This window comes from Alosa sapidissima, chromosome 22 (genome assembly GCF_018492685.1).
Source record: "Alosa sapidissima isolate fAloSap1 chromosome 22, fAloSap1.pri, whole genome shotgun sequence".
Taxonomy (NCBI): Eukaryota; Metazoa; Chordata; class Actinopteri; order Clupeiformes; family Clupeidae; genus Alosa; species Alosa sapidissima.
In genome coordinates this window covers 2,316,612-2,335,392 of record NC_055978.1, presented here as the reverse complement: position 1 = coordinate 2,335,392, position 18,781 = coordinate 2,316,612, and the positions used below count along the sequence as shown (strand labels likewise).

At 44.0% G+C, this 18,781-nt stretch overlaps 2 protein-coding genes across 5 annotated transcripts in view; both read left to right on the top strand.

The window, feature by feature from the left end:
• Positions 1 to 18,781, top strand: part of trmu (tRNA 5-methylaminomethyl-2-thiouridylate methyltransferase) — a 27,628-nt gene continuing 8,847 nt past the window's right edge. For 2 of the 4 annotated variants that reach the window (XM_042078241.1, XM_042078242.1), the window contains exons 1-11: positions 1 to 227; positions 406 to 571; positions 701 to 807; positions 2,631 to 2,756; positions 3,011 to 3,183; positions 5,051 to 5,104; positions 5,809 to 5,875; positions 9,484 to 9,584; positions 10,325 to 10,469; positions 12,567 to 12,649; positions 13,408 to 13,851. In XM_042078241.1, the coding sequence (XP_041934175.1) occupies positions 146 to 227; positions 406 to 571; positions 701 to 807; positions 2,631 to 2,756; positions 3,011 to 3,183; positions 5,051 to 5,104; positions 5,809 to 5,875; positions 9,484 to 9,584; positions 10,325 to 10,469; positions 12,567 to 12,649; positions 13,408 to 13,851 (1,548 nt within the window). In that variant the 5' untranslated portion in view covers positions 1 to 145. Of the gene's footprint in view, positions 228 to 405; positions 572 to 700; positions 808 to 2,630; positions 2,757 to 3,010; positions 3,184 to 5,050; positions 5,105 to 5,808; positions 5,876 to 9,483; positions 9,585 to 10,324; positions 10,470 to 12,566; positions 12,650 to 13,407; positions 14,513 to 18,781 lie in introns of those variants that run through there. The other 2 variants (XM_042078238.1, XM_042078239.1) reach the window with 2 other exon arrangements.
• Positions 16,663 to 18,781, top strand: part of celsr1a (cadherin EGF LAG seven-pass G-type receptor 1a) — a 121,423-nt gene continuing 119,304 nt past the window's right edge. The window contains exon 1 of the mRNA XM_042078237.1: positions 16,663 to 18,781. This exon is cut by the window's right edge and continues 1,596 nt beyond it. Coding sequence (XP_041934171.1) covers positions 16,846 to 18,781 — 1,936 coding nt within the window. The 5' untranslated portion in view covers positions 16,663 to 16,845.

Genomic DNA, 18,781 nt, shown 5'->3' with positions numbered 1-18,781 from the left:
GACATTGTTTCGGTCCGGACGATATTGTCCGTCGGACTTGAAACATGGCTGCGTCCGTGAGACAACGCGAACTCAACTCTCAAGAGTTATCTATATAAAGTTTTATATGTATATTCTGAAATAGGTCATTTCTATTTTGTTTATCATGGGCGTCGTAAAGCATGTCGTGTGTGCCATGTCAGGTGGCGTCGACAGTTCAGTCTCGGCATTATTGCTTAAACGTAGAGGTAGGCTGAACTGCTCTACACATTCTCCCTTCTCTCCTGTTTCCCCCCCTCTCCATTGTAATCTATGTATTTCTCTGTGTCTCCTTCAATGCAGTTGGTCAGGCTTAGGTATGACGATTCAAATACCTCAAAACTTTGTCAAGTATATGGTTGTCACTGTTTGAACGTCACCCCGTAGGTTACTATGTCACAGGAGTGTTTATGAAAAACTGGGACTCTCTGGATGAGAAGGGGGTGTGCACTACCGAGCGGGACTGCGAGGACGCCTATAAAGTGTGCAGACAGCTAGATATACCCTTCCACCAAGTGTCATATGTGAAAGAATATTGGCACGAAGTGTTTAGGTAATCATAGAATCTTCTATGATTGTACACAATAATCTCTTGAAAGTCATATTTGAGTATTTGCATGCAAAAAACATGTGGGTGGGGTTGGGCTGTCTGTTTAATTGAGTTTCTTTCTGGTCCGTTTAGTAATCTTTTGAAGGAGTACCAACGGGGAAGGACGCCAAACCCAGACATAATATGCAATAAGTACATCAAGTTTAAACACTTCTGTCAGTATGCCCTTGACTCACTGGGTAAGTAAGATTCCACTCCAGCTGAGCATCTGTGCAGCCGGTGTGATAGGTCTGTGTGTAACTAGATGTACCGCAGAGCGGTACGAAATATGACCGCCGCCCAGTCCAGCACATGTTTTCCACAAAAATAAGTCACGCTGAAAGCATATGATTCTAACTGTCTCACTGAATTGCATTATGCACACTCAGTTCTCACTAGTATCTGCTAGACAACAAGTACCAAAACTTGATTAGTTCATAGATTTCACATGTAATATACATTTTATACAACCCCACCCCCATCTTGCCTGTTCATAATTCTGGGAAATTCTTGAATTGTGTGCATGTGTGCGTGTTTATGTTTATGTGTGTGTGCGTGCATGTGTGTGTTTGCCTGTTTATGTGCCTGTGTGTGTACATGTGCATGCATGCGTATATATGTCTACTGTGTGAGTATGTGTCATACGTAGGATTACTGTGAATGTATGTGTGTGCGTGTGTATCTGTTTATGCACATGTGTGCATATGGAATGGGTTTACATGACCCCTGGAGGCAAACATACGCAAAAAATTGGTCATCCTAGGCCCTACGGTTCTCAAGATATTCACAGAAAACTGTGTCTGCCCTACCCTTGTTTCGGGGGGTCCAGTCCAGCGGGGGGACTACAGATCAAAACGAAAAGTGATGGTTCCATGCTATCCATGTGGGGTTACATGCCCACCAAGTTTCGTGTACCCCGGTCTTTCAGTGTCCCGGGAATCCTTGTTGGTGTACGGTCACTAAATGTACACATAAATTATTTTATTGTAAGGCCCCCCATGAACGAAAGTCCACAAAACTTGGCATGCATTTGGAGGGTGTCATAATGATCCTACACTTTCAATTTTGTGCAGTTTTGACCATGTCAGCCAGAGATATTGTGATGAAAACACCTAATGTTTTGCTTTTTAATTTTTAACTAGGTGGCGCTATACATGAAATAAGTGGTAATGGGATAGGTTGACATGCCCCCTTAAGACCAACATACGAAAAAGAGATATCCACAGAAAACTGTCTCCGGCCACCTACAGGCCAGTTGGTGTATAGTAACATAAATTCATTTATTGTGTGCCCCCCCATGAACGGAATTCCACGAAACTTGGCGTGCATTCAGAGGGTGTCATAATGATCCTACACTTCCAATTTCGTGCAGTTTTGACTATGTTAGGTCACAGATACCTGCGATTACAACACCTCATTTTTACTTTTTTGTGTTTAACTAGGTGGCGCTATACATGAAATGAGTGGTTATGGAATGGGTTGACATGGCCCTTTGAGATCAACATACAAAAAAAGAAATGGTCCTCCTAAACCCTACGGTTCTCGAGATATTCACAGAAAACTGTGTCTGCCTTACCCTCCTTTCGGGGGGTCCAGTCCAGCGGGGGGGCTACAGATCAAAACGAAAACAGGAGGTTCCATGCTATCCATGTGGGGTTACATGCCCACCAAGTTTCGTGTACCCCGGTCTTACAGTGACCCGGGAATCCTTGACGGAAATTTGGATATGCGAAAAAGAAAAAAAAAGAAAAAAGAAAAGTTCTTTGTAGAGATAAGGACAACCAAACTCCTAGAATCTTTTAACTTTGCTTAGACTCTGGGGAGTTACCCAAGCAGAAAAGTCTGGCATTGTTGATGCCATTTTTTTGTGTAGGCTTCATGTCTAATATATATCAAATGAGTTATAATTTATAGTGGGTTGGTGTGTAGAAGGTGTGTGAACTAAAGGTTCTGTGTGATGTCTGTGCCTATGTTTGTCACATTCCTCACACGTGAACACACGCACCTGTTGTTGTGGAAACAGGTGCCGATGCCATGGCAACGGGTCACTATGCAAGAACCTCCCTGGAGGACGAGGACGTCTTCCACCAGAGGCACGTTCCACCTCCTCCTCAGACGCTGTTCCGAGACCGCTTTGAGATCCGGAACCGTAAGTGTTTATACGTGACGCACTTTTACAGATACACAGCGACACCTTGTCTATGAAGAGGACATTACATTTTGGCTCCTGCAACCTGGCTGCTATAGATAGTATAGTTACATTTTGATTCACAGGTATAACCTTCAAAGGACACTATCAAGTGTCCTACGAAGTGTCCTAATGCTCTCTTGTGTTTAGTAGGTGATGTTGAGGGTGACATTAGTTTGTGACCTTTTGTTTTGTTTCTCTCGTCGTAATGGCAGCCGTGAGACTGTTCCAGGGAGCCGACAGCTTTAAGGACCAGACGTTCTTCCTCAGTCAGGTGTCCCAGGATGCTTTGCGTCGGACGATCTTCCCCTTGGCAGGTCTCACTAAGGACTTTGTGAAGAAGATGGCCGCTGAGGCTGGTTTTGGTCATGTCCTAAAGAAGAAAGAGGTATTGGCACCTGTCCATGTGTGCTAACCCTATGGTGCTAACATCTCCATGCATGTTTACTTTTCGTCATCAGCACTTTTCCTCCTTCCACCTCTATGTCCATCGTTACATCGTACACCTGACTGGTACTAGTACCTAGACTCCTGCTCTCTCAATCTTCTGGTAATTGGGGGCCAAGCAGCGAAGCTGCGAGGCAACCCATAGTGATTCTACATTTTCTTCTTATTATTATTATAACAAAATGCTAATTTGCCAATTGAACCATACAGTAAAAAGTTGGGAAATTTGGCACATTGATTCGGTTCAGTCATATGTTTCATTTCACAAAGTTTCATATCTGCACTTCCGACTGCTCTAGCGCCACCAACGTTTCAATTTTTTTATTACATCTATGCACTTAACGTTTGAACCGTACACCACATTTTGAACATTAAGGTATATTTGGAATCCTTGGAATCTAGGTCACAAACTTCATCCAATTTTCACGAAACTTGGCACAGATGATCTTCAGACCATGTCTCATAATTGCATTGCCTTTGACACCCATACTCAAAACTGGTCGCCAGTCACGACCAATCAAACAGGAAGTGAACTCAAATTGACTTTTGACCACTATGGGAGCGCTATAATCACAGGAAGTAAGCTCATATCTCAGCAACACTTTCACATATCAAAACCAAACTTGGTGCATGGACTTGAGACCCCATCTTGAGGGTGCATAATAATTTTGGAGTCTTTTGACCACTAGAGGGGCGCTATAATCACAGGAAGTAGGCTCATATCTTAGCAACACTTTCACATATCAAAACCAAACTTGGTATGTGGACTTGGGACCCCATCCTGAGGACACACAATCATTTTGGTGACCTTCGACCACTAGGGGGGCGCTACAGTTACAGGAAGTTAGCTCCTATCTCAGCAACGCTTTCACGTATCAAAACCGAACTTGGTACATGGACTTGGGACCCCATCCTGAGGACACACAATACATTTGGTGTACTTTGACCACTAGGGGCGCTATAATTAGCAATACTTTCTCGTATCAACCTCAAACTTGGTACGTGGAGTCGAGGCCACAACCCGAGGACGCACAATAAATTAAGTGACCGATGACCACAAGGAGCGCTATAATTCACAACACTTTCTTGTATCGACACCAAACTTGGTACATGGACTTGTGACACCATCCTGAGGACATGAAAAAAAAACTTTTGACTTTTAACCAGTAGGGGGCGCTAAAGTTACAGGAAATGAGCTAATATCTCCGCAAGGCTTTCAGGTATTGAAAGCAAACTTGGTTAATGGACTCGGGACCACATCCTGAGGACGCACAATACATTTAATAACCGTTGACCACAAGCGGCGCTATAATTAACAACACTTTCTCGTATCGACACCAAACTTGGTACGTAGACTCGGGACCACATCCTGAGGACGCACAGTACATTTAGTAATGTTTGACCACTAGGGCGGCGCTAGAGGAAGTGCTGATGCATGTCAGTTGCAGTGCAGTACAGTTGAGAGACCCTGGGCAATGGGCAAGTGGTGCAGTAGAGACCTTTAGGCAATTGGCAGGCGAAGCAGTAGAGACCTTGGCAATGTCAAGTTTATCTGCCATCTCGGCAGCTCAAGTATCTGAAACCAGCTTGGCCCCCTCATTGCTGCTTTGCAGCTATATTAGTATTTATTTTTGTAATATTTATTATCATCCAAGGTCTCCTCTGCATAGTAATATGTATTGTTACCTAAGGTGTCCTTTGCACTGTAGCTTAAATGGTATACTTAATTTTGTCAATTGCTTTGGAATAAAGCGTTTGCTAATGAATTATATAAATGTTGTAAATGTAAACGTTTCCTCTTTCTACAGAGCATGGGGATCTGCTTCATTGGGGAGAGGAACTTTGAGGATTTCATCTTGGAGGTTTGGTTCATAACTGCTCTTCTGTTTGGCACTTAACTGCTCTTCTATTTGGCACATAACTGCTCTTCTGTTTGGCACTTAACTGCTCTTCTATTTGGCACATAACTGCTCTTCTGTCGGTTCCCCCTCTAACTCGCATGAGGGCTTTTCTCAGTGGGCTGTCAGCCAGAGTCTTGCTCAGAACTAGGGTCTAGTTCAGACAGGGTTCCACTGGGGAAGTCTGGAAGTCCTGGCATCCTGGAAGACCTGGCAATTGATTGAAGAGACAAAATAGCCTGAACATATCCCATATTGTTATCGATTATTTTTATTCTGAATCAGAGTTTGAGGGAATTGGACCTGGAAACTCTTTGAATTGGATGTTTCAGAATGTGTGGGAAGTTGGGAACCCTGTCAGGGTCTTTCAAGCAGTGGTCTGCAGCCCCCTGGTGGTGTCTGAAGGCATTGCAGGTGGTTCCTGTTTCAGGTGCCTGTGCTTTACTGGAGTATCTAGTTTCTACTTCCACTCCCCTAGCAGAAATATCAACACTTTCAGACCCTATACTGTCTTTTTTTAACCACAAGTATCAGTACTTCAGCTTGAGTCTAGAAAGTGAGTATGGAAAGGACATTTGCTCCAGACATGTCTGTCTCACTGCTCCTCTTTACATTTATTCATCACTCTTCCTCTTCCTCTTCCTCTTCCTTTCTCTTGTGTCTTCCAGTACCTTGAGCCCAAGCTTGGCAATTTCGTCTCTATAGAAACAGGAAAGGTCATGGGAACACACAAGGGTAAGATGGGCCTCTCCAAGTCTGCTGGGGTTGGTGACATCACAGATATGTGTGGTGTGTACCAGAGACACAGCACTCAAAGAATCTCCCATAGGGTCATTCCATGTGAAAACCGCCAATATCGGGGTATCATGTACATGACACCTCAGATTTTGCTGAAAAGCGGTGAATATATGCCTTATGTTACCAAACAAAGGAATCCGAAGTTTCAGGTCAATATCTCAAACGGTTTGCCTGTGGCGTCCATTTGAATTTCGGGTGCCACGGCCCTAATTGACACATTGGAATTTCACATTTCATCTTTTGCCATTTTTGGAAGCCCATAACGTCTGTTCTAATAGTGGTAGAGGGCTGGAAACTGGTGTGGTAGTCCATTGTAGCCTGTACTAAACAATTCTAGAGGCAGAATCAACATTCCTTACTGTTTGGGTGAGAGATGGGTCACCAAAGTCCTAAAAAATGTTGACGGCATGTGTGATTTTTCACTTTTTGGGTGGCCCTAGCATCACAATTAATGATCATATTTATTCTAAACAGGATTATTTGTTATATGTGGGAACCTTGCTCTTGCCAAAATGAATTTGAAGGGTATGGTACCACTGGTGGGGGTTTCATGGGGGTCCAAAAACCCTCTCCAGCAGAGGTGACTCTTTTGGAACCCCATATTTGGACCCCAAAATGACCATGTGGGCACTTGATGATCCTAATGGGATTTATACCAGATAAAGATACATATTTGTTCTTTCTTTTAATGAAATAAAATTGTTGACTATGAAGCTCCATAATATGAATTTTATTCTTCATAATGCACCATTTTGGACATTGTTTCCAGAAGTCTGGAATGAAGATCAGGGAGAATTTAGTGATGATAAAGCATGAAAATAGTGGAAATAACTTAGTATTATCCTCAGTGATGGCAAACAATTAAATACTGAGACTGTCACAGATTAACCCCTTATCCCCCATGAAAGAGACCCGCCATCAAACTTTTAAAAAGCTAAATAACAAGAATGTTACAATGTGTAAGAACACTACAAGTAAAAGGGTGTTTTTCCTTGCCCCTGTCACTCTCCAAATAAAATTGAAAATTAAATTGAATGTCTTTAACTATTATCCAAGAAATTGTGGAAGCAGTGGCATAATTTTGTCATGGTCCTTTTGGTCAAGTTTGTATTGGTGAGCACTGTGTCCATAGATGTCTGGCACACTGACACAACAAATGATATGTTGGAATGGCACCCAACAGGGGATCTGTCTTTGGTCCGATGGCCATGTGAGGATGTTGTTGACACACTTCATGAATTTCACAAAAACGTCACCATGTTCATCTGAACGTTCAACAATGTTTCCAATGAACCAGTAATCATCATACAGGCAATGTATTTTCCTGGCTGGAAAATTGAATTTTGTGGCTGATCTGACTGCGCGTGTTCTGCCTCCGGGTGTTCTGTATCCAAGTGTTCTGAATCCGATTGCTGTCCTGCATCGACATCTGTGAATATTGTATCTTGTGATATTATTTTTATCTGTATCTTATTTTTGGAAATTGGTAAAGCAATGATGCGATCGTGTTCCACTGATCGTTTTGGCCGAGGCGTAACGTCTCTCCAATTCGTATGTTTCCTCTAGTTTTTTAATATCTTCTGCACTATCAAAGAAGAATATAATGTTCTTAATGTTTTCTTTTTGCCCATTGAAACATCTCCATTGGTGTCAGAATATGGTTTGCATCAGTGGCCTGCAGACTTGCTCGTGCTGCAAGACGCTTGAGAGTTCCGCTGATTCCATCACATGGGCTTTTCCCATGCAAAGTTGCAAAAAAGCGACTTGCAAAAAAATTAAGAACATTACATTTTTCTTTGTTAGTGCAGAAGATATTAAAAAAACACGAGAAAACGTACGAACTGGAGAGAAGTTACGCCTCAGCCAAAATGATCAGTGGAACACTATCGCATAATTGCTTTATATCAATTTTGAAGTTTGATGGAGGATCTCTTTCATGGGGGATAAGGGGTTAATCCGTGACAGTCTCAGTATTTAATTGTTTGCCATCACTGAGCATAATACTAAGTTCTAAGTTATTTCCACTATTTTCATGCTTTATCATCACTAAATTCTCCTTGATCTACATTCCAGACTTCTGGAAACAATGTCCAAAATGGTGCATTATGAAGAATAAAATTTATATTATGGAGCTTCATAGTCAACAATTTTATTTCATTAAAAGAAAGAACAAATATGTATCTTTATCTGGTATAAATCCCATTAGGATCATCAAGTGCCCACATGGTCATTTTGGGGTCCAAATATGGGGTTCCAAAAGAGTCACCTCTGCCGGAGAGGGTTTTTGGACCCCCATGAAACCCCCACCAGTGGTACCATACCCTTCAAATTCATTTTGGCAAGAGCAAGGTTCCCACATATAACAAATAATCCTGTTTAGAATAAATATGATCATTAATTGTGGTGCTAGGGCCACCCAAAAAGTGAAAAATCACACATGCCGTCAACATTTTTTAGGACTTTGGTGACCCATCTCTCACCCAAACAGTAAGGAATGTTGATTCTGCCTCCAGAATTGTGTAGTACAGGCTAAAATGGACTACCACACCAGTTTCCAGCCCTCTACCACTATTAGAACAGACGTTATGGGCTTCCAAAAATGGCAAAAGATGAAATGTGAAATTCCAATGTGTCAATTAGGGCCGTGGCACCCGAAATTCAAATGGACGCCACAGGCAAACCGTTTGAGATATTGACCTGAAACTTCAGATTCCTTTGTTTGGTAACATAAGGCATATATTCACCGCTTTTCAGCAAAATCTGAGAGGTGTCATGTACATGGGTGGCTGAGTTGGCGTGGAATGACCCCATATAAATGTATGGACATGTTAGTTCCTAACACATAGAAATGTATGGGCTTATTAGTTTGTAACATAGAAATGTATGGGCTTATTAGTTCGTAACACATAGAAATGTATGGGCTTATTAGTTTGTAACATAGAAATGTATGGGTTTATTAGTTCGTAACACATAGAAATGTATGGGCTTATTAGTTTGTAACATAGAAATGTATGGGCTTATTAGTTCGTAACACATAGAAATGTATGGGCTTATTAGTTCGTAACACATAGAAATGTATGGGCATGTTAGTTCGTAACGCATAGAAATGTATGGGCATTGGGCATATTAGTTCGTTACGATAGTACCTATGCATGAAAAAGACATGTTTCTCCCCACAAGCATGGATGTTTGATGTATCACACCTCATGAATTTGCATTTGTTTGCAAACCCACTATTATACGTTGATTAAAACGAATATGATTTACAGAAGTGGTTTATTGTGAATAGGTGCTGTTTTCGTTGTTGCAGTGTGGCGTTGCATGTGAAGCGTCTCTTTCCCCAGACAGCCTTTAGCAAATAAGCGTGTTTTGGGAGTGCCGCAATTTGGTGCTCCAATTTAAAGGCCGGGCTAAACTAGCTGGTGTCCAAGGTGGCAGTGTGGTCTATGTTATGAGTGTCCTAAAATGTCCCTGGAGATTAATAACGTAAGGATCTAACGATCGGTAAACCTCTCTGTCCCTCTCCTCTCCTGTCCACTCCACAGGCTGGTTCACCTTCACACTAGGCCAGAGGGCCCGGATAGGTGGCCAGCGAGATGCCTGGTTTGTGGTGGACAAAGACATCACCACCAACGACATATTTGTGGTAGGTTTGACATTTCAGCTCTCTCTCTCTTTTTCTCTTCCCTCTCTCTCCCCTCTCTCTCTCTCTCACTCTCTCTCTCTGTCTCTCTCTCTCTCTCTCTCTCTCTCTTATGTGCCTCCCTTCTATTTCTCATTCTCCCTTATTGATATATGAACACACACACACACACACACACACACTTTTCATCTCTCCTTGTCCTTTTCCCTCTCTCTCACCTGCCTCTCACTCTCTTTGATGTCCTGTGAGAAATCTACAGTAGTGGTGATCATAGATTCAGTTTTATATATACATATATATTTAATATGTACAATTTTATGTATACATATATATTCACATATTTAATAAGTATATAAGTATAAGTATATATACTCTTTTGATCCCGTGAGGGAAATTTGGTCTCTGCATTTATCCCAATCCGTGAATTAGTGAAACACACTCAGCACACAGTGAACACACAGTGAGGTGAAGCACACACTAATCCTGGCGCAGTGAGCTGCATGCTACAACAGCGGCGCTCGGGGAGCAGTGAGGGGTTAGGTGCCTTGCTCAAGGGCACTTCAGCCGTTCCTACTGGTCGGGGTTTGAACCGGCAACCCTCCAGTTACAAGTCCGAAGCGCTAACCAGTAGGCCACGGCTGCCCCCAAACAATAACAACATATACCATAGCTCAACTGTAATCGCTCCTGGATCAAAGCTTCTGCTAAAGGTATAAATCTACTTTTTTTTTTGTTGTTGCTAGGCACCGACCACAAACCACCCAGCACTTCTGAGAGACACACTGCGTACAGATCGGTTCCACTGGATCGCCGAGGAACCACCGGCAGAGCTCGTCAGGACTAAAATGATGGAATGCCGGTTCCGTTTCCAGCACCAGATGCCACTGAGTCAGTACCAGGATTAAATATGGCGTCAGTTAGCTGCCTTAATTATGCCAATGAGTCAGTACCAGGATTAAAGTATGGTGTCAGTTAGCTGCCTTAATTATGCCACTGAGTCAGTACCAGGATTAAAGTATGGTGTCAGTTAGCTGCCTTAATTATGCCACTGAGTCAGTACCAGGATTAAAGTATGGCGTCAGTTAGCTGCCTTAAATTATGCCAGCGCATAACGAATGAAAACGAGCGCAGATTCAGGAATTGAGAGCGTAAATACTGTTATCACAACTGCAACAATTATGATTGAGAGCACAGAAATCGTATCGGGCCGCTCACCGGCTCAGCCTTCTACTCGCTCTCACAGTTGCGTGTGTGTGTGTGTGTGTGTGTGTGCTGGTTAGTTAGTTGCAGCCCTAAGGGACTGTTCGTTATTTATTGAAGGGGCCACCGGAGGGATTTTGAGTGCTTCAGTCAAAAGTTGCCTGGCCCTCCCTTGCCTGCTAGAAATTGTTCAATGACCCTCCGACAGAATTGTCAAAAAAGACATGACCCTCCCCTGCCAATTGTCCCTGTCTTCCGCCCGCGCTGCTTTGCGCCACAAAGACACACTGTGATAATGTTCTTAAATCAATCTTTCCCGGGAGCTTGCATGCTACCAGTCCTTCCTTTTCAAATGTGTTGCACCTGTTTGCACAATTTCACAAATAATCATATGTGATTAATAATGTGACAAATAATCCCTGTGCACGGGGACTGAAACAATGCATGCCAACTTTTTCCGTGTTTATAATATTTTTTTCCGTTTTAATATTTTCTCGTATTTTAATATTTTAATACTCTCATAACATTAGCCCTGCCATCGGGCCAGTCTCTGTGTTGCCCTGTTGCTACTCCCTTGCCCTTCCAACGAAACAGATGTCTTCAAATCATTGTTTTCCTAGCTTGAAGGCAAACTTAGAGTGATCTAACCTATTTAAGTTTAACGGCGTGATTGTCGTGAGAGCACGATTCATTGGCGCTTGCATGTTCGGCCGTATGTCTATGTGCGCACCTGCCTACCATCAGGCTACTATCAGGCTACTCAGCTACTCCCCTGTTTGTATGTTTACTGCAAGTTGGCCTATCATAACTTACCAACTCTGCACTGTAGACCCTAAACTGGCTATTTATATTTTTTTGTGAAATAAGCAAATGTATTTGTTGAACTTTATGAAGCAGAATTACGCACTAGGCTACTTGGAATGTAACACATTTTTGTTTGCGCAGAAGAGAGAATGACAGCGATTAACAAATTGCACTTGTTGCTGTTTACCAATAAATACTATATATTTTTGCAAACAACAAAAACAGAAAGGATGGAGACCGCAAGGCTAGAGATTGGGCAGGAACAAGGTAAATTGGTAGATATGCTTGCCAAAACGTTAGGAGCTGGATGTGGATGAATGAAGCACAAGTATGCTTTACTAATGTTAAGCATGCACGCTGTTTAACGTTACACGGTATACTAAAAGTAAGCCAAAGGTAAATGTAGCCTTTTTAGGGCTGTGTAAAGTTGACCAAATTACTGTAATATAGGCTGCTAGGCGTAAATAAAGTAGGCTACTTTGTTGCTCCAACCCTTCCGACATTAATGGGGACGATGTTGACATTTTCCCATATTTTGGGTGAGAAACCCGGGGCATCTCCCTTATTTTCAATGTTCAATGTTGACAGCTATGGAACGAAAGAGAACGTAATATGGCGCTACATGGAAAAATATGCACCTAGGCCACTTTGAAATGTTGCTGTTTTCATGATTACAAAATTTGGGTGACCCCACCCCCCCTCCTACACTAAAAAAAGTTAGGTGACCCTCCCCTCAACAAAGAATAAAAAAGACATGACCCTCCCCTATTTTCCTCCGGTGGTCCATTCCATAAATACCGAACGGTCCCTAAAGAGTGTGTGTGTGTGTGTGTCATGGTGGTTAGTTTGTTGCAGCTCTAATGTGTCTGTGTGTGTCACGGTGGTTAGTTTGTTGCAGCTCTAAAGTGTGTGTGTGTGTGTGTGTATGTGTCATGGTGGTTAGTTAGTTGCAGCTCTAAAGTGTGTGTTGTCCCTTCCCAGCTCCATGCACAGTGACACTCAACCAGGACGGGAGTGTGTGGGTCATGACTGCACAGCCTCTGAGAGCACTTACACCTGGACAGGTAGAGGAGCGCGCGCACACACGTATACACACACGCGTATATACACACATATACACACACACACGTATACACACACACACACACACACATATATACACACATACACGTATACACACACACACACACACACACACACACGTATACACACACACACACGTATACACACGCACACATACACATACACATACATACACATACACATACACACACATACACACGCACAACACACACACACACACACACACACACACACACACACACACATGCTGACACATGGCATCTCTTGCCCAATTGTAGAGACCTGCACAACTACTTTTTTTCACATAAACACACACATTCAGATGTGTAGATATTCACCTTCATTAATCCCTATTTTCTGTGTGTGTGCGTGTGTGTGTCTGTGTGTGTGTGTGTGTGTGTGTGTACTGTATGTGTGTGCCTGCCTGTGTGTGTGTATGTGTGTGCCTGTCTGTGTGTCTGTCTCTCTGTGTGTGTGTGCCTGTGCCTGTGTCTGTGTGTGCCTGTGTGTGTGTGTGTGTGTGTGTGTGTGTGTGTGCCTGTCTGTGTGTGTGTGTGTGTGTGTGTGTGTGCGTGCGCCTGTCTCTGTGTGTGTGTGTGTGTGTGTGTGTGTGTGTGTGTGTATGTGTGTGTACGTGTACGTGTGTTTGTCTGTGTGTGTGTGTATGTGTGCCTGTCTCTGTGTGTGTGTGTGTGTGTGTGTGTGTGTGTGCGTCTGTCTGTGTGTGTGTGTGTTCCAGTTTGCGGTGCTGTATAAGGGGGATGAGTGTCTGGGCAGTGGCAAGATCATGAGTCTGGGGCCCAGCGAGTTCACCCTGCAGCAGGGTCGCCAACGCCTCACCACACGGGCCCTCGGCCCCAACACCACCGCCCAGACCCACACGGACCCGCTCGCCCAGAACAGCACCGCCCAATCGGATCCTCTTACCCAGAACAGCACCACCCAATCGGATCCTCTTACCCAGAACAGCACCACCCAAACGGACCCGCACACACAGAGCATCACCACCCAAATGGACCCGCACACACAGAGCACCACCACCCAATCGGATTCTCTTACCCAGAACAGCACCACCCAATCGGATCCTCTTACCCAGAACAGCACTGCCCAAACCCAAACGGACCTGGTCACTAAGACCAGCAGCAGCCAATCGCAGACCAGCACACCAGGAGAGGGAGAGAGAGAGAGAGAGAGAGAGAGAGTGTGTGAGAGTGAACAAGTGAATGCGATAGAGTGGGTGTGGGTGAGTGAAAGAATATTAGATATTCTTAAAGGAGTGTGTGTGTGTGTGTATATATGTATGTGTGTGAATTTAAGAGTGTGAGAGAGAGACACATACACAGTGTAATATGCAAGTAATAATCCCATCACTGGAAAGGAAAACTTAGCTCCCGAATCTCGGGTTCCTTAACGAGGGTCCCTACGGATAAATGTGCGTTGTGTTTAACACGATACCAATGCCAAGTGGACTCCATACCCTGAACCAGAACTGGACCAGTCCAGTCCAGTCCAGTGTTTCGGACTCTGTGTGAACGCAGATAATAAGGGAACATTTAAACACCTGTGAATTGTTTTGCGTTGTCCTTTGCACGTCACTTGTTTTGAGATGCATAGAGTGGGCTGTGTGCTTTGGACATCTCAAATAGGAGAACCTTTGGGTGAATTGCTGTTTGGAAATGTATTAATGCAAAGTGCCTTTTCAGTGCATTGTTGTAAATAGAAAAAGAAGAGACGTGGTGTTTTAAGATGTGATTTTTAGTTCCTATGTGAAACTGCAGGGCAAATGATGTACCTTACACTCAAAGGTGATGAAGCCAAGTGATTAAAACCATTTCAGTGTGTAATTGTGGCCTTAGTCATTTTTTTTAAAGAAAATATAATTTTATGTCACTGAAGCAAAGGGGTGCAGAAATCAGAGGGTGGAGCTCTTATATAGCGGGTTTCATACACCGAGGTCATTCAATGTGATTTACATAAACAAAAGCAAACAGGAATAGTTGATAAAAGCATAGAAGGGCCATAGTCAAAGAATAGTTTAAAAAGTAAAGAATAATAAAATAAGGGCGCCTCCGGACCAGTGTCTGCTCTAATCTTAAATTAATTGAGATGGGTGTCCTCCGGATTAGGTTTTGTCCCAAACCGAACCTCAGGGGAGGCGCAGGGCCTAAGGTTACCACCAACCGAGTACCACCTGCCTGTCCGGGTGGGCGGCCCGCTCTACTCAGGTGAATTTAGAATAGTTTAAAAAGTAAAGAATAATAAAATAATAATAATAATAAGAAAACATAAAACACATAATGATAGTACATAAAAGCATAAAAGGGCAATAATTTAAAAGTGTTTAAAAAGTAATCATTTAAAAAAAAAAAACATAGAAAAACAGTGTTCAGTCCACCAAGTCATAAGCTATCGGCGCTGCGCAGCACCAGTTGTGATATTTATCTTACGGAGTGTAATCGTAGGTAATCTGAATTTCCTGAATTTCCCCTCGGGGATCAATAAAGTATCTATCTATCTATCTAATGTCATGTATGAACACTAGTATTATTAGGCAATACTATAAGTGTCAAGTCCAGGGCAGCTGAGGTGTGGCGATGACATCATCGATACGTAAGTAGGATGTGCGGTTTCGCTGTCCAAACGAATTCAAAAGGGCTACGGTTTCAGATTTTTCCACTCTGGGACCAGGTTTCAAAAAAGTGCGGTTTCGGGCAGTGCGTTTACAGGATTCGTTTGGACGCTCGGCCAAGACGAAGCAAAACCTCTGCGTTTAACCCAAAAAGTGTCTCCGTGTGGACGGGCCCTATAGCTATGCCCTTTATATTTAATTATTTTGGTAATGGTGTCTCAATGTATGCACCCCAAAATAAGATAGCCTGCTGTGTCTAACAGACTGCACTGCATGGTGTTCTCACAGTTGTTAAACGGTTGTATCTGTCACACTCAGAGCTAAGTGGATGAGGAAGGTGAGGAGAAAGTTGAATCAGACAGTACGTACAGGGAAATGCCAGCCAATCAAGAGATCACCGTAGAGTTCGCATCAGGTCACATCTAATTCCATTGACATGGCTTTTTAGTGCATGTTTCACTGTTTGGCCACCAGAGGGCGCCTCCGGACCAGTGTCTGCTCTAATCTTAAATTAATTGAGATGGGTGTCCTCCGGATTAGGTTTTGTCCCAAACCGAACCTCAGGGGAGGCGCAGGGCCTAAGGTTACCACCAACCGAGTACCACCTGCCTGTCCGGGTGGGCGGCCCGCTCTACTCAGGTGAATTTAGGTCACAGTCAGAGCGGGATTGAATACTTAAAGAAAGGAAGCTATTGCGATTGAGTTACAAAGTACCCTGTTTGTTATAGACAGTTTGTTACGGAGCGATTGTGGACGAAAAACAGAAAAAAAATCAAATGAAACAGTAGGCTACCCTAATGTAGGCTAAAGGCATAAGTAGTCTAAGGAGCCATTAGCTGGTTATTTTTGTCTGTCTTACTTAACTCAAATGGTTACATTACATCTAATAATGTATTGTATAGGCCGAATCTTGTTTTGTTTTCTTTTTACGTGTGTTGTTTTAATCATCCAGGGATGGCATATGCGCAAAAAGGAAAGCTCAAATATGCCCAAGACATTACGCATTTAAAATGACTTGATATCGGAAATATAAAGGTATTCGACCTTTCATGTCATATTTGTAAGAACTGGCTGCAAATAGTGAGGAAAGTTTCCACTTAATTGTTCTAACCTCCTTCATATTGATTTCTGTCGAGAATAGCTCATCAAAACAACAGGACGCGTGGTGAAAAACTTTCAATGGAGATCTGAATAACAATGCCAACGGCACCGGCAATTCCCGCAAGGCTTTTGTAGATTCGCAAGAGCCCTCAAGAGAAAGCCCCACGTGAGAGCACCTCTCCGGGCAACGCAGCAGGTTTATGCTAATCACGCTCGGAGGAGGGGAGCGAGCGAGTCGCGGGCGGCGCGGAGCCATTTTGTCGTCATTTTAAACTTTACATGGGATAATGCCACCTCGCCCTATGGATACCAGGAGTACAGTGACTTTTTCGCCGTTAAAACTGGGAAAATGAAGGTTAAAAGAAAGACACCGTGTTGGGAGAGAGAGAGTTGATGGACTTTGCCGAGGTGTTTTTGAAGTTCCGCGGAACTAAGGAATTTTAAACCATGGAAGTAGGGCTGCATTGGACCTGGGTAAGCTTCATATGTAGTTTGCCGTTAATGGGATGTTTAGACCTACACGTATCTGACACTTTACTACCAGGGGACGTGCTGACAAATGTGTCACTCGGACCCGGCTGGACATACAAAATTGACAGGACTTTAACAGCAAAATATCTAAGGGAGTTTGTAACTGTGGACTGGCGAGACGGAGTGGTGAGAGTTTCTAGCAGGGCGGACTGTGCGCGCTTACCTAAGAACCCGGCGCCTCTCTATGTCAAGATAAGATCTGTGACATCTGAAAACTTTGTCCTGACACATTGTAATGTGTTTGTTCACGGACAGAATTGTTTTATCAAATACAAAAGAAAGAGTTTCATTGATAAGCCCGATATTTCTGCCGATCACCTTTTCCAGTTAGGGGAGACTTCCTGCTTGTCTTCAGGTAATTTACTTTTCAATGTGAACGACTTTTTACCTGAATCCCTGAAGCAGACCACTTTATCTCGTTATTCTTGCACAAACGCATATGGTATTGCAGTAGTGAATAACGGGAGTTTATTTCTGAACCATGAACACTGTACCGAACCGTGGGAGCGTAGCGAAATGTTTTTTTGGTGTACAGTGCACGGCTCGTTGGGAGACAGCGTTTCCATGCGCGTCAGATTACTATTCGGGCCAAAAGCGCACTACGTGTCTTCAGAGTCGCTTCAAAACAAACCTAGTACACGACATCTGAGAATAAAAAGAGCACCAAATTCTGCTCCCACATTTCAGTTGCCCAATTATCAAGTATCCGTCCCGGAGAATGAGCCAGCGGGCACTCGTGTTATCAATGTGAAAGCTACTGATACGGATAGTGGAGAAGCGGGTAGGATTAAGTACGCCATGGAGGCTCTGTTTGATAAGCGATCCGATGATTTCTTTGTAATTGACCCGCAGACAGGCAGCATTGTTACGGCGCAGCCCCTGGACAGGGAAGTCAAAGACACTCACGTCTTCAAAGTAACTGCCACTGATCACGGCAGCCCTCCCCGCTCGGCCACTTCTTACCTCACCGTCACTGTGAGAGATACCAATGACCACACGCCTGTGTTTGAGCTCTCTGAGTATAGGGTGACCATTCGTGAGAATGTCGAAGTGGGCTTCGAAGTTATCACCATTCGGGCCAATGACGGGGACACTCCCTCAAACGCAAACATGATTTACAGAATAGTCAACGGAGACGGCGTGAACTCCGGTTTTGAGATTGACCCGCGAAATGGGCTCGTGAAAATCAGGATTCCCCCAGACAGGGAGACAATGACGCAGTACAAACTGATAGTCGAAGCCAACGATCAGGGTAGAGATCCCGGTCCGCGTAACGCGACCGCTACTTTGTACATAACCGTGGAGGATGAGAATGACAATTACCCCCAGTTTAGCGAGAAGAGGTATGTAGTGCAGGTCCCGGAGAATGTGGCGGTCAACACGCAGGTAGCTCAGGTGTCGGCCACAGACAAAGACGAGGGGAACAACGCCAATGTGCTCTACAGCATCATCAGCGGCAACGTGAAGGGCCAGTTCTACATCCACTCCTCCTCGGGCGTGATCGATGTCATCAACCCCCTGGATTACGAGATGATCCGAGAGTACAACCTGCGCATTAAAGCCCAGGACAGAGGCAGACCTCCGCTGATCAACGGGACGGGGATGGTGGTCATCCGGGTGGTGGACGTCAACGACAACGCGCCCATGTTCGTCAGCACGCCCTTCCAGGCCACGGTGCTGGAGAACGTGGCCATCGGCCACTCAGTGATCCACATCCAGGCCATCGACGCCGACGCTGGGGAGAATGCTCGGCTGGACTATCGGCTGAGCGACACCTCGCCGGGCTTCCCATTCACTATCAACAACAGCACGGGCTGGGTGACGGTCAGCACCGAGCTGGACCGCGAGACCA